Genomic DNA, 26684 nt, shown 5'->3' with positions numbered 1-26684 from the left:
GGGGGTCACTGTATATATATGGTATGTCGGGGCCATCGTAGGTCGGGGGGGTCACTGTATATATATGGTATGTCGGGGCCATCGTAGGTCGGGGGGTCACTGTATATATATGGTATGTCGGGGCCATCGTAGGTCGGGGGGTCACTGTATATATATGGTATGTCGGGGCCATCGTAGGTCGGGGGGTCACTGTATATATATGGTATGTCGGGGCCATCGTAGGTCGGGGGGTCACTGTATATATATGGTATGTCGGGGCCATCGTAGGTCGGGGGGTCACTGTATATATATGGTATGTCGGGGCCATCGTAGGTCGGGGGTCACTGTATATATATGGTATGTCGGGGCCATCGTAGGTCGGGGGGTCACTGTATATATATGGTATGTCGGGGCCATCGTAGGTCGGGGGGTCACTGTATATATATGGTATGTCGGGGCCATCGTAGGTCGGGGTTCACTGTATATATATGGTATGTCGGGGCCATCGTAGGTCGGGGGGGTCACTGTATATATATGGTATGTCGGGGCCATCGTAGGTCGGGGGGTCACTGTATATATATGGTATGTCGGGGCCATCGTAGGTCGGGGGGGTCACTGTATATATATGGTATGTCGGGGCCCTCGTGTCGGGGGGGTCACTGTATATATATGGTATGTCGGGGCCATCGTAGGTCGGGGGGTCACTGTATATATATGGTATGTCGGGGCCATCGTAGGTCGGGGGGTCACTGTATATATATGGTATGTCGGGGCCATCGTAGGTAGGGGGGGTCACTGTATATATATGGTATGTCGGGGCCATCGTAGGTAGGGGGGGTCACTGTATATATATATGGTATATTGGGGCCATCGTAGGTCGGGGGTCACTGTATATATATATGGTATATTGGGGCCATCGTAGGTCGGGGGTCACTGTATATATATGGTATGTCGGGGCCATCGTAGGTCGGGGGGTCACTGTATATATATATGGTATGTCGGGGCCATCGTAGGTCGGGGGGTCACTGTATATATATATGGTATATTGGGGCCATCGTAGGTCGGGGGGGGTCACTGTATAGCGAACAGACAACAGCCTAAGAACCAAAGCAAGATATGGCAGGTAGGTATGAGAATATGAACAAAAGAGGATAACTGGAAATATAACGGTGAGAATAAACCAGGGATGGAGGGGGTGGAAGGTTATCTGAAAGAAGAACATTATATAGATCAGGATGCACTAGAACTAATTCACACGAGACCCAGGTACTAAACCAGGGACAAAGAGACAAGTAACAGGCCAAATCATAGAGGAACAACAATACAAGTGTGAACACAAGCCAAACTACAAGGCATTAATACAGACACCAATCGAGGCAAGATAACCAAGGCACAGACAGATAACTAACAAAGGACTAAGCTAAAAGCACACGAACAGGTGAACTACAAAAACCACAGCAAAACAAAGGGACATGTGCAGAGACACAGACAAGAGTGAAAAGCAGCCTGAACCGGAAGACTGAGGCGGCTGAAATACCCCTCCTCAGCTGCTGATAGGCCCGGACCTGTGACCCTTACCTGACCAGAGAGAACCATAGAGAAGCCTGGCCAGGTGCGACCTTTACAATGAGGTCACTAGCTAAGCCTAACCATGACCGCGGTCAGGTAATTAAAGCCGCAGACAAGGGGGGGGGGGGGGGAATCGGTCATGGACAAGAATCCGTATGTTTATGAGACAGAGAGACAATACGGTGATGAAGCTGCGTATGAACGTCTGGGACCAAACCTGAAGGGCAACTAAAAGGGAAATAAAATTGTTGGTGGGAAGGGAAGGGTCCTGATTCTACTCTAATTGATGAAGAAACCAAATAATCATGACTACGTGTAACGCCAATATAATACTTACCCAGTAAAAGGACCGATAGTCACAACTCTACAATATCTGGGATTTCCATTTTTTTAGCTACATTGTTTATACAAAAATGGGTACTACCATGGGGAGCAACGTAACACCAACATATGCGAATATTTACATATAGAGGGAATGTTCTAAGTGTCCCAACACTTCGGGTATGTCCTAGGGAGGTGAAGATACATACACAACAATCTATCTATCTATCTCATATCTATCTCATATCTATCTCATATCTATCTATCTATCTCATATCTATCTATCTCATATCTATCTATCTCATATCTATCTATCTATCTCATATCTACCTATCTCATATCTATCTATCTATCTATCTCATATCTATCTATCTATCTCATATCTATCTATCTCATATCTATCTATCTCATATCTATCTATCTCATATCTATCTATCTCATATCTATCTCATATCTATCTATCTATCTCATATCTATCTATCTCATATCTATCTATCTCATATCTATCTATCTCATATCTATCTATCTCATATCTATCTATCTCATATCTATCTATCTCATATCTATCTCATATCTATCTATCTCATATCTATCTCATATCTATCTATCTATCTATCTCGTATCTATCTATCTATCATCTATCTATCTCATATCTATCTATCTCATATCTATCTATCTCATATCTATCTCAAATCTATCTATCTCATATCTATCTATCTAGCAACAGGAGAATACAGCAGCACACTGCTAGCACAAAGATATAGATACAACATGAGAAGCTATTCAGCTATGGTGCAGTAATGAAATAGTGAGATACTTAGCTTGCAATTTGGCGGCCATCAGGTCCATATAATAGTTTGGAATCAATAGTGCTGGCCAACTTATCCTTTGGTTGTATTACACATATGGGGGAGTGGCTACCTCCATGTTGGCTCTTGCACCCCACCCACCTCTATCAGGTGTATATAAGGTGATTTGGATGTTCCAGATCCTGCAATGCCTGCGGATCTATTCCCACACAGAGGCATATTCATAGTGTAGGGTCCGTCCCAATGAGGTCACCTTACCGTAGTGGGACGGTCCACGCTATTTGGCCGCCAAATTGCAAGCTAAGTACCTCACTATTTCATTACTGCACCATAGCTGAATAGCTTCTCATGTTGTATCTATATGTTTCATCTATATACTCATGTTTTATCTATATACTCATGTTTTATCTATATCTTTGTGCTGGCAGTGTGCTGCTGTATTCTGCTGTTGCTGTATATTTAGCCCAGCAGCCTGCTCCTGTAAGCCAGGTCCATATAATAGTTTGGAATCAATAGTGCTGGCCAACTTATTCTTTCTTCCTTCTTTATCTATCTATCTATCTATCTATCTCATATCTATCTATCCTGTCACTTGGTCAGAAAAGGGCAGTCACCACACGTTTTCATGGCCCCGTTATAAGACAATTTGTGCCAAAAACTGTAGGAGAACCTTTGGGGGCAGACGTTCCAGTGCAGCAGGGTCCTGTTGGTGTCCATGTGGTTCCGCCGCACTGTGCACCCTACAGAACTTCAGCAGTGAATGATCTTGTCTTTCCTCAGTAATAAAGCGCAGACGGCGTATACATCACTGGAGACAAATGTGACTAAATGAAACGTAAACATCTCAGGTTTAATCCTGACTGAAGCCTCGGATGTAAAACGCAACGTGACAGGAGCGACGCAACAAAGAACAAAGTCTCCGTCCTCAGTGGAAATTATTTATTATTTGTTTCCCAAATTTACACATAAAAGAGTTTTTTGGAGGTGATTCCCTTTGTCGCCTCTTTGTGGAATTTTCTCCTGTATGGGATCCCATGGCCTCCTGACCCGTCCGTCCAGGACTCCACACCCCCCATCCAAGAACAACGCCACCACCTCTGCACCCGCTTCATGTCCTCAGACAATGCAATCAGCTCTGAGATATACAAGAGAGGGGAGAAGATCCTGAGAACAACTCCAGACCCCGCACTGCACAACATCAGCAGAGAAGATAGATATGAGATAGATAGATAGATAGATATGAGATAGATAGATATGAGATAGATAGATAGATAGATAGATATGAGATAGATAGATAGATATGAGATAGATAGATAGATAGATATGAGATAGATATGAGATAGATAGATATGAGATAGATAGATATGAGATAGATAGATATGAGATAGATAGATATGAGATAGATAGATATGAGATAGATATGAGATAGATATGAGATAGATAGATATGAGATATATGGATATGAGATAGATAGATATGAGATAGATAGATATGAGATAGATAGATAGATAGATAGATATGAGATAGATAGATATGAGATAGATAGATATGAGATAGATAGATATGAGATAGATATGAGATAGATATGAGATGGATAGATATGAGATAGATAGATAGATATGAGATAGATAGATAGATAGATATGAGATAGATAGATAGATATGAGATAGATATGAGATAGATAGATAGATATGAGATAGATAGATATGAGATAGATAGATAGATAGATAGATATGAGATAGATAGATATGAGATAGATAGATAGATAGATATGAGATAGATAGATATGAGATAGATATGAGATAGATAGATATGAGATAAATAGATATGCGATAGATAGAGATAGATAGATAGATATGACATAGATATGAGATAGATAGATATGAGATAGATATGAGATAGATAGATATGAGATAGATAGATATGAGATAGATAGATATGAGATAGATAGATTTGAGATCAAATACACTAATATGCAGAGAATCTAAGTAAATCTTTTTCATACTTATTTTACTGTAGTTTTTGGACATATCCTGACACGTATGTAGTAGCGCGGCCTCCATGGGATTCCGGTCAGTTCTATTAGATTCCTCTTCCCGCTTTCGTCTTCCATGACTCAGAATCATCTTGATCACCAGTGTCCATATTGCAGCCATCCAGATGTTGCAAAACTACAACTACCAGCCAACAGCTGTCCGGGCATGCTGGGAGTTGTGGTTTTGCAACATGTGGAGGACCGTAGTTTGGAAACCACTGATCTGGATGAACAGTCTTCTGGGTAATAGTTGATACTTCTCACTATAATTTCTGGTATCTTAGACTCACATCTCAATTTGGGTCCCTTGAAGACCATGAAGCTGCCGCACGGGATCCTGATCCCTCACCGCTTCTTTGGGGGGTTAGCTTGTCCCTGATCCCTCACCGCTTCTTTGGGGGGTTAGCTTGTCCCTGATCCCTCACCGCTTCTTTGGGGGGTTAGCTTGTCCCTGATCCCTCACCGCTCCTCCTGGGGGGTTAGCTTGTCCCTGATCCCTCACCGCTTCTCCGGGGGGTTAGCTTGTCCCTGATCCTCACCGCTTCTTCGGGGGGTTAGCTTGTCCCTGATCCCTCACCGCTTCTTCGGGGGGGTTAGCTTGTCCCTGATCCCTCATCGCTCCTCCCGGGGGGTTAGCTTGTCCCTGATCCCTCACCGCTCCTCCAGGGGGGTTAGCTTGTCCCTGATCCCTCACCGTTCCTCCCGAGGGGTTAGCTTGTCCCTGATCCCTCACCGCTCCTCCCGGGGGGTTAGCTTGTCCCTGCTCCCTTACCGCTCCTCCTGGGGGGTTAGCTTGTCCCTGATCCCTCACTGCTCCTCCTGGGGGGTTAGCTTGTCCCTGATCCCTCACTGCTCCTCCTGGGGGGGTTAGCTTGTCCCTGATCCCTCACCGCTCCTCCAGGGGGGTTAGCTTGTCCCTGATCCCTCACTGCTTCTTTGGGGGGTTAGCTTGTCCCTGATCCCTCACCGCTCCTCCTGGGGGGTTAGCTTGTCCCTGATCCCTCACTGCTTCTTCGGGGGGTTAGCTTGTCCCTGATCCCTCACCGCTCCTCCCGGGGGGTTATCTTGTCCCTGATCCCTCACTGCTTCTTCGGGGGGTTAGCTTGTCCCTGATCCCTCACCGCTCCTCCTGGGGGGGTTAGCTTGTCCCTGATCCCTCATCACTTCTCCGGGGGGTTAGCTTGTCCCTGATCCCTCATCACTTCTCCGGGGGGTTAGCTTGTCCCTGATCCCTTACCGCTCCTCCCGGGGGGTTATCTTGTCCCTGATCCCTCACTGCTTCTTCGGGGGGTTAGCTTGTCCCTGATCCCTCACCGCTCCTCCCGGGGGGTTATCTTTTCCCTGATCCCTCACTGCTTCTTCGGGGGGTTAGCTTGTCCGTGATCCCTCACCGCTCCTCCTGGGGGGGTTAGCTTGTCCCTGATCCCTCATCACTTCTCCGGGGGGTTAGCTTGTCTCTGCTCCCTTATCGCTCCTCCCGGAGGGTTACCTTGTCCCTGGGGAAGGTTATGTGAAGTACAATAGGCAGATTTGTCACTTGTAGCGAGGAATAATGGTAGAAGAATAGAAAGATCTAAAGTTCACATGATAAAAACCTCTTCTGTCTGCAGCTGTGGGGAGAGCGGCCGAAGCTTCAGGGGAGAACAATGTGCGGGGATCTGTGGTGTGAACAAAGCTTGAAGTGTGGAAATCGGCCAGAACGCCTCCTTCTCCACGCTCCCTAAGAGATTCGACACACTCTCCTACAATAGAGCGGCAGCTCCTGGGAACAGCGACGCACACAATAAATCAGGAGCCCGAACATCCTGGAGCGTCCGACAAAAACGTGCATCTAAATATAGAGAAACATTCACACAAATACAGGCAGAAAAAAATACAAATCCTCACAGTTGGCATAATGTGCACTGCTGACGTTATACGTTTTGTATGCTGATTCATTTTTGGTCACCTTAATAATAATAAAAACATTGAAACAGAAAAAAGTACACACACACATATATACTGTACACACGTAAAGTACACACACATATATATACTGTACACACATAAAGTACACACACGTAAAGTACACACACATATATATACTGTACACACATAAAGTACACACACGTAAAGTACACACACATATATATACTGTACACACGCAAAGTACACACACATATATATACTGTACACACATAAAGTACACACACATATATACTGTACACACATAAAGTACACACACACATATATACTGTACACACATAAAGTACACACACATATATATACTGTACACACGCAAAGTACACACACATATACTGTACACACATAAAGTACACACACATATATACTGTACACACATAAAGTACACACACATATATATACTGTACACACGCAAAGTACACACACATATACTGTACACACATAAAGTACACACACATATATACTGTACACACATAAAGTACACACACATATATATACTGTACACACGCAAAGTACACACACATATATATACTGTACACACATAAAGTACACACACACATATATACTGTACACACATAAAGTACACACATATATATACTGTACACACATAAAGTACACACACATATATATATACTGTACACACATAAAGTACACACACATATATATACTGTACACACGCAAAGTACACACACATATACTGTACACACATAAAGTACACACACATATATACTGTACACACATAAAGTACACACACATATATATACTGTACACACGCAAAGTACACACACATATACTGTACACACGCAAAGTACACACACATATATATACTGTACACACGCAAAGTACACACACATATACTGTACACACGCAAAGTACACACACATATACTGTACACACGCAAAGTACACACACATATATACTGTACACACATAAAGTACACACACATATATATACTGTACACACGTAAAGTACACACACACATATATACTGTACACACATAAAGTACACACACACACATATATATACTGTACACACACAAAGTACACACACACATATATACTGTACACACGCAAAGTACACACACATATATACTGTACACACATAAAGTACACACACATATATACACTGTACACACATAAAGTACACACATATATACTGTACACACATAAAGTACACACACACATATATACTGTACACACGCAAAGTACACACACATATATACTGTACACACGTAAAGTACACACACATATATATACTGTACACACATAAAGTACACACACACACATATATACTGTACACACGTAAAAGTACACACACATATATATACTGTACGCACACAAAGTACACACACACATATATACTGTACACACGCAAAGTACACACACATATATATACTGTACACATGCAAAGTACACACACATATATATACTGTACACACGTAAAGTACACACACATATATACACTGTACACACATAAAGTACACACACATATATATACTGTACACACGCAAAGTACACACACATATATATACTGTACACACATAAAGTACACACATGTAAAGTACACACACACACATATATACTGTACGCACGTAAAGTACACACACACATATAAAGTACACACACATATATACTGTACACACGCAAAGTACACACACATATATACACTGTACACACATAAAGTACACACATGTAAAGTACACACACACACACATATATACTGTACGCACATAAAGTACACACACATATATATATACTGTACGCACGTAAAGTACACACACACACATATAAAGTACACACACATATATACTGTACACACATAAAGTACACACACATATATATACTGTACACACATAAAGTACACACACATATATATACTGTACACACATAAAGTACACACACATATATATACTGTACACACATAAAGTACACACACATATATATACTGTACACACATAAAGTACACACACGTAAAGTACACACACGTAAAGTACACACTTGTAAAGTACACACACATATACTGTACACATAAAGTACACACACGTAAAGTACACACACATGTATATACTGTACGCACGTAAAGTACACACACACATATATACTGTACACACGCAAAGTACACACACACATATATACTGTACACACGCAAAGTACACACACACATATATACTGTACACACGCAAAGTACACACACACATATATACTGTACGCACGTAAAGTACACACACACATATATACTGTACACACATAAAGTACACACACATATATATACTGTACACACATAAAGTACACACACGTAAAGTACACACACACATATATACTGTACACACATAAAGTAGACGCACATATATATATATACTGTACACACATAAAGTACACACACACATATATACTGTACACACATAAAGCAGACGCACATATATATACTGTACACACATAAAGTACACACACATATAGTACACACATAAAGTAGACGCACATATATATATATATATATAAATAATAAATAATATTTACATGTGTATACAGGCTCACAAATACCTGTACATATATCCCTATACTACTAAATAAATGTTATTCTATTTACCTATACCCCAAGTCCTAAAAATCGGTGACTATTTTGACTTTAAGAGATTCCACGAATCCTCATTCCAGTTTGTTTGCTATGACGCACATGTGTATACACATTCATATATATATATATCTAGGACTCCTGTGCAATGATATCACTTCCAGGGGTTATAATTCAGTGTTTCCCTACCGCCTCCAGCCATTGCTAAACTACAACTCCCAGTATGTCTGGACATCCGTTTGCTGTCTGGGAATACTGGGAGTTGTAGTTTTGCAACTTCTTTTTTCCTACAGCAGAGTTTCCAAACCAGGGTGCCTCCAGCTGTTGCAAAACTACAACTCCCAGCATGACAGGACAGCCTGGACATGCTGGGAGTTGTAGTTTGCAGTGATCAGACTCCACCCCCTCTCTCTCTCTCTCTCTGCAAAGCCAGAGGATTCATGGGAAATGTAGTCAGCATTAGGAAATAATTTCTGTTGTGAAATAAGAATCAGTATGGCTGAAACCCCCACGCCTGCCACATCAGCTAAAACAGGTTAACACAAGACATACACAAGAACCTCTACATTATTCTCTAATAATAGCCTGTGCTGCCCTATATCATTAATAAAATATATACTTCTTTAAGACACAACTGCAGTTGACACCCAGCTTTTCTGTGGTCCAGTACAGCTCCTGAGTTGCTCCACAAATGTTGTTCAGGACTCTGGGAAAGCTGGGTGACTAACTGCGAGCTGTGAATCTCTGGGACCACAATACAATATCTGTACTGGGATCGGCACCCGCCACGTGCCTTATATAATACTGGGGTCTTCTTATGGCTGAGGGGTCTATTACCTTCTCTGGTGGTGGCCCCATCAATAGGACAGCCCTGCCCCCGCAGCGTGGAGACGTTTCTATTAGGGTTGATATAAGGCACATTTACTAATCCGGGCCGTGACCTTAAAATGTACATTTCAGGAATTGTGGATTATCTGAAAATCCTCCGTAAAATTGCAGCTAATGTGCCTGGTCATGGTGTGGGTGGGCTCCAGACAGGCGGCAGCCTCCCCCCGGCCATTCAGCCCTCCTCATGTTTTCTCTCCTCCAGGATCCGAATCCTCACAAAATCCCAATTTTCTGCCTCTAATTCCCGCAGCCGCCCATCTCCTGCCCGAATCCTTCATGCTGCATTGTGCGGCCTGTAATTCCTGTCCAGTAAACGGCTTCATCACATCCCACCGGCCCCGGGGCCATTGTAGGGGCTGCGTCAGAGCACGAGACCTGGAGAGACCCCCGGGGAGGGTGTTTTTGGCTGTCCAGGCATGCTGGGATTTGTAGTTTTGCAACAATATACTAGTTTTGCAGTATACAGATAGAGCTAGAGGGGATGTGTATAACTAATATATATCCTAATCCCATAGAGATAGCAGCAGCAGTATACAGATAGAGCTGGAGGGAAGGTGTATAACTACTATATATCCTGATCCTATAGAGATAGCAGAAGTATACAGATAGAGCTGGAGGGGAGGTGTATAACTACTATATATCCTGATCCTATAGAGATAGCAGCAGCAGTATACAGATAGAGCTGGAGGGGAGGTGTATAACTACTATAAATCCTGATCCCATAGAGATAGCAGCAGTATACAGATAAAGCTGGAGGGGAGGTGTATAACTACTATATATCCTGATCCCATAGAGATCGCAGCAGTATACAGATAAAGCTGGACGGGAGGTGTATAACTACTATATATCCTGATCCCATAGAGATAGCAGCAGTATACAGATAGAGCTGGAGGGGAAGGGTATAACTATTATATATCCTGATCCCATAGAGATAGCAGCAGTATACAGATAGAGCTAGAGGGGATGTGTATAACTAATATATATCCTAATCCCATAGAGATAGCAGCAACAGTATACAGATAGATCTGGAGGGGAGGTGTATAACTACTATATATCCTGATCCCATAGAGATAGCAGCAGTATACAGATAGAGTTGGAGGTGAGGTGTATAACTACTATATATAACCTGATCCCATAGAGATAGCAGCAGTATACAGATAGAGCTGGAGGGGAGGTGTATATCGACTATATATCCTGATCCTATAGGAATAGTAGCAGCAGTATACAGATAGAGCTGGAGGGGAAGTGTATATCGACTATATATCCTGATCCTATAGGAATAGTAGCAGCAGTATACAGATAGAGCTAGAGAGGAGGTGTATATCGACTATATATCCTGATCCTATAGGAATAGTAGCAGCAGTATACAGATTATATACTAATATATATCCTAATCCCTTAAATCCAAAATCCTGTTGCATATTGTTTCCCTGATTCTGGGAAAGCTGGGTGAACTTTTAACAACGTGATGGATCAAGATGATCATTTTACGGATCTTATCGCTTTCTGTCTGCCCCATATGCTCCATGCTGCTCCTCTCCCCTCATTTTAGCCATCGGTGGGATTGATCATGGTTGGAGGACCCCTTTAGTAATTGTTCATGTTCCTGGAAATTATTTAAGTATCTGGCCAGCAGAGGGCGCTACCGAATGTAAAACTTAAGCTGAATTTACACAATGGGAGAATTCCTCAGAAGTTTTATTTGGACCACTGTACATCAGAGGCCTCCAACCTGTAGCACAACTACAACTCCCAGCATGCACCAGGAATTCTGGGAGTTGTAGTTGTGCAACAGCTGAAGAGCCCCAAAAAAATATGGAACAACAGACCCTCTTGGCGTTTTTTTCCCTTAGCGTTTTTTATTTTATTTTTTTTATTGCCGTTTTTAAGGACAGTTTTTAAAAATCGCAGCGCACCGAGCATGTGGTGTTTTTTTTTTTTTTTTCAGGGAATCTTTGCATTTTTTTCCCTTAGACTTCTATTGAAGCAAAAAAAAAAAATAATAAAATACAAAAAAATAAAAAAAAACGTGGGTTTAACATTTTTTTTTTTTTTGTCGTTCCCCTTACCCCCGCTACTAAATTCTTCAATAGAAATCCTTGAGTCACGTGTTAAAAGGAGGCAAAAGATAAAAAAAAAAAAAAAAAAGACTACAACCAAATATAAAAACAAAAATGCAGCAAAAACTGCATCTTGGTAGAACAAAAGAAAAATGCCGAACAATGCAGGTAAAAAAAGAAAAAAAACTGCAAAAATAGGTTTCGCTACAACGTTCTCAAACTTCTAGTTACGGAAACTTATAATGGGATAAATGGTGCCACATATAGAAGTTTATAAAGCAGTGTTTCCCAACCAGTGTGCCTCCAGCTGTTGCAAAACTACAACTCCCAGCATGCCCGGACAGTCGTTGGCTGTCCGGGCATGCTGGGAGTTGTAGTTTTGCAACAGCTGGAGGCACCCTAGTTGGGATACACTGAGTAGAGTTAGCATCATATATAGAGATTGCAGGATACTATAGTGTAGCTATTGGGGTACAATGGTGGATGGGGGACCCGGGCCGTGTATTATCGATGGGATATAATAGGTGGGGGAGGGGCTGGTACAGATTTCGAGTTTCTAGGTATCTCTTGGTTTACTTCGCCTTGTGCGTTTATATGTATTTATAAGGAAGGAAAAGAAAACAGGCAAAAAAACTAAACAAAAAAAGACAATGTGGGTTTAACATCGGTATTTTTATTTTTTTGTCGTTCCCCTTACCCCCGCTACCAAATTCTTCAATAGAAATCCTAGAGTCACGTGTTAAAAGAAGACTTAAAAAAAAAAAAAAAAAAAAAAAAGACTAATACCAAATATAAAAACAAAATATGCTGCAAAAACTGCGTCTTGGGAGTACAAAAAATAAAAATAAAAAAAACGCAGGTTAAAAATAAAAACAAAAACAGCAAACAAACAACCAAAATAGGTTTCGATACAACGTTCTCAAACTTCTAGTAACAGAAACTTATAATGGGATAAATGGTGCCACATATAGAAGTTTATAAAGAAGTGTTTCCCAACCAGTGTGCCTCCAGCTGTTGCAAAACTACAACTCCCAGCATGCCCGGACAGCCGTTGGCTGTCCGGGCATGCTGGGAGTTGTAGTTTTGCAGCAGCTGGAGGCACCCTAGTTGGGATACACTGAGTAGAGGGAGCATCATATGTAGAGATTGCAGGACACTAGAGTGTAGCTATTGGGGTACAATGGTGGATGGGGGACCCGGGCCGTGTATTATCGATGGGATATAATAGGTGGGGGAGGGGCTGGTACTGATTTTTAGTTTTATAGGTACATTTTTATTTCTCCTATACTTCGCCTTGTGCATTTATAATGTATACATGTTCCCGGTTGGGCGCCGTATGAGCTGCACAATGATACTGTATTGTGTGGGGGGGGGGGGGGGCGCTCCTCATTGTACAGTAATGTAAGTTTCTGGATGGTCGGATCAGAAAGACTCTTCTTTCTTTCTTCTTTTTTTTGTGCAGAAGGTGTCATTGAAATGCAAAGAGTCCCTAAGAGAGTCCTGATAAAGTGCAGGGAGAGGGGCGGCTGTAGGGACAGTGGGGACTAATCCGGAGGTGGAGAGGACAGAACCCGGGGAGATGCTGGAAGCCAACAAGGTAAGACGCCAATTCCTGCGCCAACTCCTGCGCCAATTCCTGTGAATTATGTGCGAGATGGTGGAAATACGCTTATTCTCTCTGTAGATGTCCAAACCTCTTATGGAGAAGAAGAGAAGAGCCAGGATCAATAATTCCCTGGAGGAGCTGAAAACCTTATTAGAGAAGCATTACAGCTATAATGTAAGTGACGGATACAATGTATCTATGGATTACAGCCCTGCCTAGTGTATAACCTATAATGTAAGTGACGGATACAATGTATCTATGGATTACAGCCCTGCCTAGTGTATACCCTATAATGTAAGTGACGGATACAATGTATCTATGGATTACAGCCCTGCCTAGTGTATAACCTATAATGTAAGTGACGGATACAATGTATCTAGGGATTACAGCCCTGCCTAGTGTATAAGCTATAATGTAAGTGACGGATACAATGTATCTATGGATTACAGCCCTGCCTAGTGTATAACCTATAATGTAAGTGACGGATACAATGTATCTATGGATTACAGCCCTGCCTAGTGTATAACCTATAATGTAAGTGACGGATACAATGTATCTAGGGATTACAGCCCTGCCTAGTGTATAAGCTATAATGTAAGTGACGGATACAATGTATCTATGGATTACAGCCCTGCCTAGTGTATAACCTATAATGTAAGTGACGGATACAATGTATCTAGGGATTACAGCCCTGCCTAGTGTATAACCTATAATGTAAGTGACGGATACAATGTATCTATGGATTACAGCCCTGCCTAGTGTATAACCTATAATGTAAGTGACGGATACAATGTATCTATAGATTACAGCCCTGCCTAGTGTATACCCTATAATGTAAGTGACGGATACAATGTATCTATAGATTACAGCCCTGCCTAGTGTATAAGCTATAATGTAAGTGACGGATACAATGTATCTAGGGATTACAGCCCTGCCTAGTGTATAAGCTATAATGTAAGTGACGGATACAATGTATCTAGGGATTACAGCCCTGCCTAGTGTATAACCTATAATGTAAGTGACGGATACAATGTATCTAGGGATTACAGCCCTGCCTAGTGTATAACCTATAATGTAAGTGACGGATACAATGTATCTAGGGATTACAGCCCTGCCTAGTGTATAACCTATAATGTAAGTGACGGATACAATGTATCTAGGGATTACAGCCCTGCCTAGTGTATAACCTATAATGTAAGTGACGGATACAATGTATCTATGGATTACAGCCCTGCCTAGTGTATAACCTATAATGTAAGTGATGGATACAATGTATCTATGGATTACAGCCCTGCCTAGTGTATAACCTATAATGTAAGTGACGGATACAATGTATCTATAGATTACAGCCCTGCCTAGTGTATAACCTATAATGTAAGTGACGGATACAATGTATCTAGGGATTACAGCCCTGCCTAGTGTATAACCTATAATGTAAGTGACGGATACAATGTATCTAGGGATTACAGCCCTGCCTAGTGTATAACCTATAATGTAAGTGACGGATACAATGTATCAATAGATTACAGCCCTGCCTAGTGTATAACCTATAATGTAAGTGACGGATACAATGTATCTAGGGATTACAGCCCTGCCTAGTGTATAACCTATAATGTAAGTGATGGATACAATGTATCTATGGATTACAGCCCTGCCTAGTGTATAAACTATAATGTAAGTTATGGATACAATGTATCTAGGGATTACAGCCCTGCCTAGTGTATAACCTATAATGTAAGTGACGGATACAATGTATCTAGGGATTACAGCCCTGCCTAGTGTATAACCTATAATGTAAGTGACGGATACAATGTATCTATGGATTACAGCCCTGCCTAGTGTATACCCTATAATGTAAGTGACGGATACAATGTATCTAGGGATTACAGCCCTGCCTAGTGTATAACCTATAATGTAAGTGACGGATACAATGTATCTATGGATTACAGCCCTGCCTAGTGTATAAACTATAATGTAAGTGACGGATACAATGTATCTATGGATTACAGCCCTGCCTAGTGTATAAACTATAATGTAAGTGACGGATACAATGTATCTATGGATTACAGCCCTGCCTAGTGTATAAACTATAATGTAAGTGACGGATACAATGTATCTATGGATTACAGCCCTGCCTAGTGTATAACCTATAATGTAAGTGACGGATACAATGTATCTAGGGATTACAGCCCTGCCTAGTGTATAACCTATAATGTAAGTGACGGATACAATGTATCTAGGGATTACAGCCCTGCTTAGTGTATAACCTATAATGTAAGTGACGGATACAATGTATCTATAGATTACAGCCCTGCCTAGTGTATAACCTATAATGTAAGTGACGGATACAATGTATCTAGGGATTACAGCCCTGCCTAGTGTATAACCTATAATGTAAGTGATGGATACAATGTATCTATGGATTACAGCCCTGCCTAGTGTATAAACTATAATGTAAGTTATGGATACAATGTATCTAGGGATTACAGCCCTGCCTAGTGTATAACCTATAATGTAAGTGACGGATACAATGTATCTAGGGATTACAGCCCTGCCTAGTGTATAACCTATAATGTAAGTGACGGATACAATGTATCTATGGATTACAGCCCTGCCTAGTGTATACCCTATAATGTAAGTGACGGATACAATGTATCTAGGGATTACAGCCCTGCCTAGTGTATAACCTATAATGTAAGTGACGGATACAATGTATCTATGGATTACAGCCCTGCCTAGTGTATAACCTATAATGTAAGTGACGGATACAATGTATCTATGGATTACAGCCCTGCCTAGTGTATAACCTATAATGTAAGTGACGGATACAATGTATCTAGGGATTACAGCCCTGCCTAGTGTATAACCTATAATGTAAGTGACGGATACAATGTATCTAGGGATTACAGCCCTGCCTAGTGTATAACCTATAATGTAAGTGACGGATACAATGTATCTATGGATTACAGCCCTGCCTAGTGTATAACCTATAATGTAAGTGACGGATACAATGTATCTAGGGATTACAGCCCTGCCTAGTGTATAACCTATAATGTAAGTGACGGATACAATGTATCTAGGGATTACAGCCCTGCCTAGTGTATAACCTATAATGTAAGTGACGGATACAATGTATCTATGGATTACAGCCCTGCCTAGTGTATAAGCTATAATGTAAGTGACGGATACAATGTATCTATGGATTACAGCCCTGCCTAGTGTATAACCTATAATGTAAGTGACGGATACAATGTATCTAGGGATTACAGCCCTGCCTAGTGTATAACCTATAATGTAAGTGACGGATACAATGTATCTAGGGATTACAGCCCTGCCTAGTGTATAACCTATAATGTAAGTGACGGATACAATGTATCTAGGGATTACAGCCCTGCCTAGTGTATACCCTATAATGTAAGTTATGGATACAATGTATCTAGGGATTACAGCCCTGCCTAGTGTATAACCTATAATGTAAGTGACGGATACAATGTATCTATGGATTACAGCCCTGCCTAGTGTATACCCTATAATGTAAGTGACGGATACAATGTATCTATAGATTACAGCCCTGCCTAGTGTATAACCTATAATGTAAGTGACGGATACAATGTATCTATAGATTACAGCCCTGCCTAGTGTATAACCTATAATGTAAGTGACGGATACAATGTATCTATGGATTACAGCCCTGCCTAGTGTATAAGCTATAATGTAAGTGACGGATACAATGTATCTAGGGATTACAGCCCTGCCTAGTGTATACCCTATAATGTAAGTGACGGATACAATGTATCTAGGGATTACAGCCCTGCCTAGTGTATAACCTATAATGTAAGTGACGGATACAATGTATCTAGGGATTACAGCCCTGCCTAGTGTATAACCTATAATGTAAGTGACGGATACAATGTATCTAGGGATTACAGCCCTGCCTAGTGTATACCCTATAATGTAAATTATGGATACAATGTATCTAGGGATTACAGCCCTGCCTAGTGTATATCCTAGAATGTAAGTGATGGATGCAATGTATCTATGGATTACAGCCCTGCCTAGTGTATAACCTATAATGTAAGTGACGGATACAATGTATCTATGGATTACAGCCCTGCCTAGTGTATAACCTATAATGTAAGTGACGGATACAATGTATCTATGGATTACAGCCCTGCCTAGTGTATAACCTATAATGTAAGTGACGGATACAATGTATCTAGGGATTACAGCCCTGCCTAGTGTATAACCTATAATGTAAGTGACGGATACAATGTATCTAGGGATTACAGCCCTGCCTAGTGTATACCCTATAATGTAAGTGACGGATACAATGTATCTATGGATTACAGCCCTGCCTAGTGTATAACCTATAATGTAAGTGACGGATACAATGTATCTAGGGATTACAGCCCTGCCTAGTGTATACCCTATAATGTAAGTGACGGATACAATGTATCTAGGGATTACAGCCCTGCCTAGTGTATAACCTATAATGTAAGTGACGGATACAATGTATCTATGGATTACAGCCCTGCCTAGTGTATAACCTATAATGTAAGTGACGGATACAATGTATCTAGGGATTACAGCCCTGCCTAGTGTATACCCTATAATGTAAGTTATGGATACAATGTATCTAGGGATTACAGCCCTGCCTAGTGTATAACCTAGAATGTAAGTGATGGATACAATGTATCTATGGATTACAGCCCTGCCTAGTGTATAACCTATAATGTAAGTGACGGATACAATGTATCTATGGATTACAGCCCTGCCTAGTGTATAACCTATAATGTAAGTGACGGATACAATGTATCTAGGGATTACAGCCCTGCCTAGTGTATACCCTATAATGTAAGTTATGGATACAATGTATCTAGGGATTACAGCCCTGCCTAGTGTATAACCTAGAATGTAAGTGATGGATACAATGTATCTATGGATTACAGCCCTGCCTAGTGTATACCCTATAATGTAAGTGACGGATACAATGTATCTATGGATTACAGCCCTGCCTAGTGTATAACCTATAATGTAAGTGACGGATACAATGTATCTAGGGATTACAGCCCTGCCTAGTGTATAACCTATAATGTAAGTGACGGATACAATGTATCTATGGATTACAGCCCTGCCTAGTGTATAACCTATAATGTAAGTGACGGATACAATGTATCTATAGATTACAGCCCTGCCTAGTGTATAACCTATAATGTAAGTGACGGATACAATGTATCTATGGATTACAGCCCTGCCTAGTGTATAAGCTATAATGTAAGTGACGGATACAATGTATCTATGGATTACAGCCCTGCCTAGTGTATAAGCTATAATGTAAGTGACGGATATAATGTATCTATGGATTACAGCCCTGCCTAGTGTATAAACTATAATGTAAGTGACGGATACAATGTATCTAGGGATTACAGCCCTGCCTAGTGTATAAACTATAATGTAAGTGACGGATACAATGTATCTATGGATTACAGCCCTGCCTAGTGTATAAGCTATAATGTAAGTGACGGATACAATGTATCTATGGATTACAGCCCTGCCTAGTGTATAAGCTATAATGTAAGTGACGGATATAATGTATCTATGGATTACAGCCCTGCCTAGTGTATAAACTATAATGTAAGTGACGGATACAATGTATCTAGGGATTACAGCCCTGCCTAGTGTATAACCTATAATGTAAGTGACGGATACAATGTATCTAGGGATTACAGCCCTGCCTAGTGTATAACCTATAATGTAAATTATGGATACAATGTATCTATGGATTACAGCCCTGCCTAGTGTATAACCTATAATGTAAGTGATGGATACAATGTATCTATGGATTACAGCCCTGCCTAGTGTATAACCTATAATGTAAGTGACGGATACAATGTATCTATAGATTACAGCCCTGCCTAGTGTATAAGCTATAATGTAAGTGACGGATACAATGTATCTAGGGATTACAGCCCTGCCTAGTGTATAAACTATAATGTAAGTGATGGATACAATGTATCTATGGATTACAGCCCTGCCTAGTGTATAAGCTATAATGTAAGTGACGGATACAATGTATCTAGGGATTACAGCCCTGCCTAGTGTATAACCTGTAATGTAAATTATGGATACAATGTATCTATGGATTACAGCCCTGCCTAGTGTATAACCTATAATGTAAGTGATGGATACAATGTATCTATGGATTACAGCCCTGCCTAGTGTATAACCTATAATGTAAATTATGGATACAATGTATCTATGGATTACAGCCCTGCCTAGTGTATAACCTATAATGTAAGTGACGGATACAATGTATCTATAGATTACAGCCCTGCCTAGTGTATAACCTATAATGTAAGTGACGGATACAATGTATCTAGGGATTACAACCCTGCCTAGTGTATAAGCTATAATGTAAGTGACGGATATAATGTATCTATGGATTACAGCCCTGCCTAGTGTATACCCTATAATGTAAGTGATGGATACAATGTATCTAGGGATTACAGCCCTGCCTAGTGTATAACCTATAATGTAAGTGATGGATACAATGTATCTATGGATTACAGCCCTGCCTAGTGTATACCCTATAATGTAAGTGATGGATACAATGTATCTAGGGATTACAGCCCTGCCTAGTGTATAACCTATAATGTAAGTGATGGATACAATGTATCTCGGGATAAGTACACATAAGACGCATTAAGAGACATTGGGGGAAATATTCAAAGACTTGTGTTATTAGGGCTCTTTATTTTGTGTTTAAGGGTGCGTTCACATGTGCGTATTTTTGCTGCAGATTTGCTGCCGCAGATTTTGCTGCCCATTGACTCCAATGGGCAACAAAATCTGCTGAAGCAAATCTGTAGCAGAAAATCCTCACGTTTGAACGCACCCTTAGAGTACGTTCACACGGGCGGATTTTTTGCGGGTTTCCCGCTGCGTATTTGAAAGTGGGCGGGTTTTTCTCGGCTGTCCGCAGCAGATTTTATGCGGCAGAATTGGAAAATCAGCCACAAGCCCCATTGAAGTCAGTAGGGACTGCGGCGGATATTCCGCAGCGTAAATTCTGTCGCGGAAAATCTACTGCGGACAGCCGAGAAGAGCCTGCTCACTTTCAAACCCGCAAAAAAAATCCGCCCATGTGAACGTACCCTTACGGTACGTTCAGACGAGCAGATTTTCAGTGCGTATTTCGCTGCGGATCCGCCGCTGAAGGACCGCTGTATGCTGCCTTTACATATGCCTGTTCGGAGTGGCAATACGCCGCTACGAGCAGACACACTACGATGTCGCCGCGCGCATGTGCACTATACTCGGACATCGCGGCAGCTCTCGGCCTAGCTCATGGAGCAGGGGAAGCGGCCGCGATGTGTGCGAGTACACCACGCATGCCCGGCGACTCGCACATTGCTTCAGTGTGTCTGCTCATAGCGGCGTATTGCTGCTCCGACCAGGCACCTGTAAAGGCAGCATACAGAGGTCCTTCATCGGCAGATCCGAGGCGTAAAATACATTGTGGATCCGCTCGTGTGAACGCACCCTTAAAGAGTGTTAACTGCTCCATATTTTCAGAAGATGTGTTTGGTATTTTGAAAATTTGAGGCAAATAGCAAATCATTTAACACCAGGTATACTTGGTATCAGGTGCCACCAGAAAGTGGTGCAAAACCTTTGAAAATAGGGGGCTAATAGCACAAAAAGCCTAAGCCGCCCCTTTAAATAAAAAAAATTTGTCTAACAGGGTGCTAAATATCTGCATATGTGGCGCAGCTAAAGTATAAAAACAAAAATGCTGCAAAAACTGCATCTTGAGAGTAAAAAATAAATAAATAAATGCAGGTAAAAAAAAAAAAAAGGCCAAAAATAGGTTTCGCTAATACTCTCTCAAACTTCTAGTAACAGAAACTTATAATGGTATAAATGGTGCCACATATAGAAGTTTATAAAGGAGTGTTTCTCAATCAGCGTGCCTCCAGCTGTTGCAAAACTACAACTCCCAGCATGCCCGGACAGCCGTTGGCTGTCCGGGCATGCTGGGAATTGTAGTTTTGCAACAGCTGGAGGCACCCTAGTTGGGATACACTGAGTAAAAAGAAAAGTAAAAAGAAGTGTTGCTAAATTCTTTGAATACCCCCCATTGTGTTATAATATTGTGGATCATTGTGTTAGGATACAATGTAACAGCCCTGCCTGATGCATAACCTATAAGGGATTATTCTAGCTCTGGAGTTGTAGTTTTGCAACAGGTTGAAGACACCGATAGAGGGAATAGAGAACATAGAACTTCATTGGGTTACAACAACATGTTCTGGATCTGTAAGACGGAATAATTGCCCCATATAGTGACATGATGTACGGTTCTAGGTTGGGTCCATATTGTATAATACAGTCTGATAGCTTCGGATCTCTGCTCTTAGTTGGAATAGGGATAATTTCTAGATCTTAATAACTGGGTATGATGCACTCTAGAGCAGTGTTTCCCAACCAGGGGCCCCGGATGAAGCCAATGATGGGAGTTTTTTTTAACAGCTGCAGGCACCCTTGCTGGGAAACAGTGATCTAGAACGTCATCTTTTGATATCAGGGTCTGGAGCAGTGTTTTAGGATACTCTGGACTATGACCCTGGATTGCACTGTTCTGGATTAGTGACCTGCGTTGTGCTACATTATATGATGTTCTAGATTATTGACCTGCGTTGTGCTACATTATATGATGTTCTGGATTAGTGACCTGCGTTGTGCTACATTATATGATGTTCTGCATTAGTGACCTGCGTTGTGCTACATTATATGATGTTCTAGATTATTGACCTGCGTTGTGCTACATTATATGATGTTCTGGATTAGTGACTAGCGTTGTGCTACATTATATGATGTTCTGGATTAGTGACCTGCGTTGTGCTACATTATATGATGTTCTGGATTAGTGACCTGCGTTGTGCTACATTATATGATGTTCTGGATTAGTGACCTGCGTTGTGCTACATTATATGATGTTCTGGATTAGTGGCCTGCGTTGTGCTACATTATATGATGTTCTGGATTAGTGACCTGCGTTGTGCTACATTATATGATGTTCTGGATTAGTGACCTGCGTTGTGCTACATTATATGATGTTCTAGATTAGTGACCTGCGTTGTGCTACATTATATGATGTTCTGGATTAGTGACCTGCGTTGTGCTACATTATATGATGTTCTGGATTAGTGGCCTGCGTTGTGCTACATTATATGATGTTCTGGATTAGTGACCTGCGTTGTGCTACATTATGTGATGTTCTAGATTAGTGACCTTCGTTGTGCTACATTATATGATGTTCTAGATTATTGACCTGCGTTGCGCTACATTATATGATGTTCTAGATTATTGACTAGCGTTGTGCTACATTATATGATGTTCTGGATTAGTGACCTGCGTTGTGCTACATTATATGATGTTCTGGATTAGTGACCTGCGTTGTGCTACATTATATGATGTTCTGGATTAGTGACCTGCGTTGTGCTACATTATATGATGTTCTGGATTAGTGACCTGCGTTGTGCTACATTATATGATGTACTAGATTATTGACCTGCGTTGTGCTACATTATATGATGTTCTAGATTAGTGACCTGCGTTGTGCTACATTATATGATGTTCTGGATTAGTGACCTGCGTTGTACTACATTATATGATGTTCTGGATTAGTGACCTGCGTTGTGCTACATTATATGATGTTCTGGATTAGTGACCTGCGTTGTGCTACATTATATGATGTTCTAGATTATTGACCTGCGTTGTGCTACATTATATGATGTACTAGATTATTGACCTGCGTTGTGCTACATTATATGATGTTCTAGATTAGTGACCTGCGTTGTGCTGCATTATATGATGTTCTAGATTATTGACCTGCGTTGTGCTACATTATATGATGTTCTAGTTCTAGATTATTGATCTGGAACCTTGTGATTCTCTTCAGGTGAGGAAGAGGAAGTTGGAGAAGGCGGATATCCTGGAGCTGACTGTGAAACACATTGAGAACCTGCTCAGTATGAGACCAGAAGGTGAGAACAAGTATTGGGAAGGAAAAAGATGGAGAACGCTGAGATCTGGGCACAGAGGCCGGTGGGCACCTTGTGTCTATGGTGACTGGTGACCAATCCATGTAGCCGACTGTTAGAGGATAATCCAACCAGATAATCCTATTGTTTCCTCTGAGATAAGCAGTGCCCTGTGTGTCTGGTGACCTGTGTGTCTGGTGCCCTGTGTGTCTGGTGCCCTATGTGTATGGTGCCTTATATGTTTGGTGCCCTGTGTGTCTGGTGCCTTATATGTCTGGTGCCCTGTGTGTCTGGTGCCCTGTGTGTCTGGTGCCCTGTGTGTCTGGTGCCTTATATGTCTGGTGCCCTGTGTGTCTGGTGCCCTGTGTGTCTGGTGCCCTGTGTGTCTGGTGCCTTATATGTCTTGTGCCCTGTGTGTCTGGTGCCCTGTGTGTCTGGTGCCTTATATGTCTGGTGCCCTGTGTGTCTGGTGCCTTATATGTCTGGTGCCCTGTGTGTCTGGTGCCTTATATGTCTGGTGCCCTGTGTGTCTGGTGCCCTGTGTGTCTGGTGCCCTGTGTGTCTGGTGCCTTATATGTCTGGTGCCCTGTGTGTCTGGTGCCCTGTGTGTCTGGTGCCTTATATGTCTGGTGCCCTGTGTGTCTGGTGCCCTGTGTGTCTGGTGCCCTGTGTGTCTGGTGCTTTATATGTCTGGTGCCCTGTGTCTGGTGCCCTGTGTGTCTGGTGCCTTATATGTCTGGTGCCCTGTGTGTCTGGTGCCTTATATGTCTGGTGCCCTGTGTGTTTTCTGCCCTGTGTGTCTGGTGCCCTGTGTGTCTGGTGCCTTATATGTCTGGTGCCCAATGTGTCTCGTGCCCTGTGTGTCTGGTGCCCTATGTGTCTCGTGTCCTGTGTGTGTCTGGTGCCTTATATGTCTGGTGCCCTGTGTGTCTGGTGCCTTATATGTCTGGTGCCCTGTGTGTCTGGTGCCTTATATGTCTGGTGCCCTGTGTGTCTGGTGCCTTATATGTCTGGTGCCCTGTGTGTCTGGTGCCTTATATGTCTGGTGCCCTGTGTGTCTGGTGCCTTATATGTCTGGTGCCCTATGTGTTTGGTGCCCTATGGGTCTGGTGCCCAATTTGTCTGGGGCCCTACAGGTCTGCTGCTTCTTATTCCAGAGTGGGCGGAGAAAGCTGTCCGAGTATCTCATGTCTATGGCCATGTTCATACTTAGGATGGAGAAAGACTTCTTCAAAGGGGTATATGACTTTCTCCTCTGTTTTCGGTTGGGTACATTATGGGATTGGGAATATATATATACAATACACCTCCCTCAGGACAGCACGGATGGTTACGCCACTCCTCGCCATCAGGGCGGTGCTATCTGTTGTGTTTTCTGTGACTTTCCCGGTCAGTCCATTGATGTTATTGGATCTTTTTATTGTAGGAATGGCTCCAGTGGATCAGGAAGGGATCAGCGAGTATACGGAAGGATTCCACGGCTGCCTGACCAAACTGGGCTCCTATATGCTGAGGACCAAGACGTCACAGGAGAAGCTGAAGCTTGTAGATCACCTCAATGGCCTCCAGCCTCATGACGGTCACATTCACAACGGCCACGTCCCACAAAGTCAAATGTCTTCTCAAAAGATAAATCAGCCAAGTTATCAATCGATAGAAGAGAAAAGAAGGAACCCGGAAAATGGAAACAGTCAAAGGAAACCATCAGCAGGAAACACGACCTTCAGCACGACCTTCAGTGAAGCCAGGAGAGGTCAACAGGTCTCCACCCAGCATATAGACGTAACACCGCCATCTCCTTCTTCATGTCCGCACAACCTCCACCCACCAAACCCACCCAATACCTGCTGGAGACCCTGGTGATGACGTGGAGCCCTGGTATATATATATTCCTTCAGTGACTTTATACCGTTCAGAGGTCGTGCTCTATATAACACTGGTTTGGAGGTTTACAGATGTATAGGGGTGTAAATTCCTGAATATGACCGAATTATATGTAAATATGCAAATAAAGATCATAATGGACTAATAAGGTGCAAGAAATGTCATTTTGTTTCTATTTTTCGTTTTAGCATTAAGACGTAGCTTGGATGTCTGGGGCCTTCGGGGGCGGCCATAAGTTGGTTGGTGTTGGTCCTGGGCAGTACCTTCTCCCTTTATTCTTTAGTCAGTGCCCTCAGGGTGGCCAGTCATAAACTAGGGCAATGTTTCCCAAACAGGGTGCATCCAGCTTTTGCACAGCTACAACTCCCAGCATGCCCAGAACAATTGCCTCTATTCTTGCTGCTTTACTACCTTGGTTGACAGCTACTTGCCTAGGTTACAGACCACTCTAGAAGAGATGGTCAGTCAGGTTAATGTCCTGGAATGGCACCCACATGTCTTGCATTTAACTGTAAATGCCTCCTAATGAGGCGCCTACAGTTAAATGTTAAGTTTGACAGGGTGAAGAGCCATTGGCAGGCAGCAGGAAGGGGTGCTTGGGGAGGACTGCTGCCTGCCTGATGTGGGAAACTGCTGCCTAGCTAATGTGGGGGAACTGCTGCCTACCTAATGTGGGGGAAACTGCTGCCTAACTAATGTGGGGGAAACTGCTGCCTACCTAATGTGGGGGAACTTCTGCCTACCTAATGTGGGGGAACTCCTGCCTAGCTAATGTGGGGAAACTGCTGCCTAAATAAGGAGGGAAACTGCTGCCTAGCTAATGTGGGGGAACTGCTGCCTAGCTAATGTGGGGGGAACTGCTGCCTAGCTAATGTGGGGGAAACTGCTGCCTACCTAATGTGGGAAGACTTCTGTGGGGTAGACTGCACACGCTCCATTCATTTCTACTTCTAT

At 42.2% G+C, this 26684-nt stretch overlaps 1 protein-coding gene across 3 annotated transcripts in view; it reads left to right on the top strand.

Moving 5' to 3' along the window:
- The window catches only part of HES3 (hes family bHLH transcription factor 3), a 34227-nt gene extending 8347 nt beyond the window's left edge, over positions 1-25880 (top strand). For 2 of the 3 annotated variants that reach the window (XM_056543390.1, XM_056543388.1), the window contains exons 2-5: positions 13657-13791; positions 13879-13974; positions 23765-23849; positions 25273-25880. In XM_056543390.1, coding sequence (XP_056399365.1) covers positions 13774-13791; positions 13879-13974; positions 23765-23849; positions 25273-25709 — 636 coding nt within the window. In that variant the 5' untranslated portion in view covers positions 13657-13773 and the 3' untranslated portion in view covers positions 25710-25880. The remainder of the gene's footprint in view (positions 1-13656; positions 13792-13878; positions 13975-23764; positions 23850-25272) is intronic. The other variant, XM_056543391.1, reaches the window with a different exon arrangement.
- Positions 25881-26684: the final 804 nt, after the last annotated feature.

This window comes from Hyla sarda, chromosome 10 (genome assembly GCF_029499605.1).
Source record: "Hyla sarda isolate aHylSar1 chromosome 10, aHylSar1.hap1, whole genome shotgun sequence".
Taxonomy (NCBI): Eukaryota; Metazoa; Chordata; class Amphibia; order Anura; family Hylidae; genus Hyla; species Hyla sarda.
Note: the sequence above shows the minus strand (reverse complement) of the source record. Positions and strands in the feature narration are given on the sequence as shown.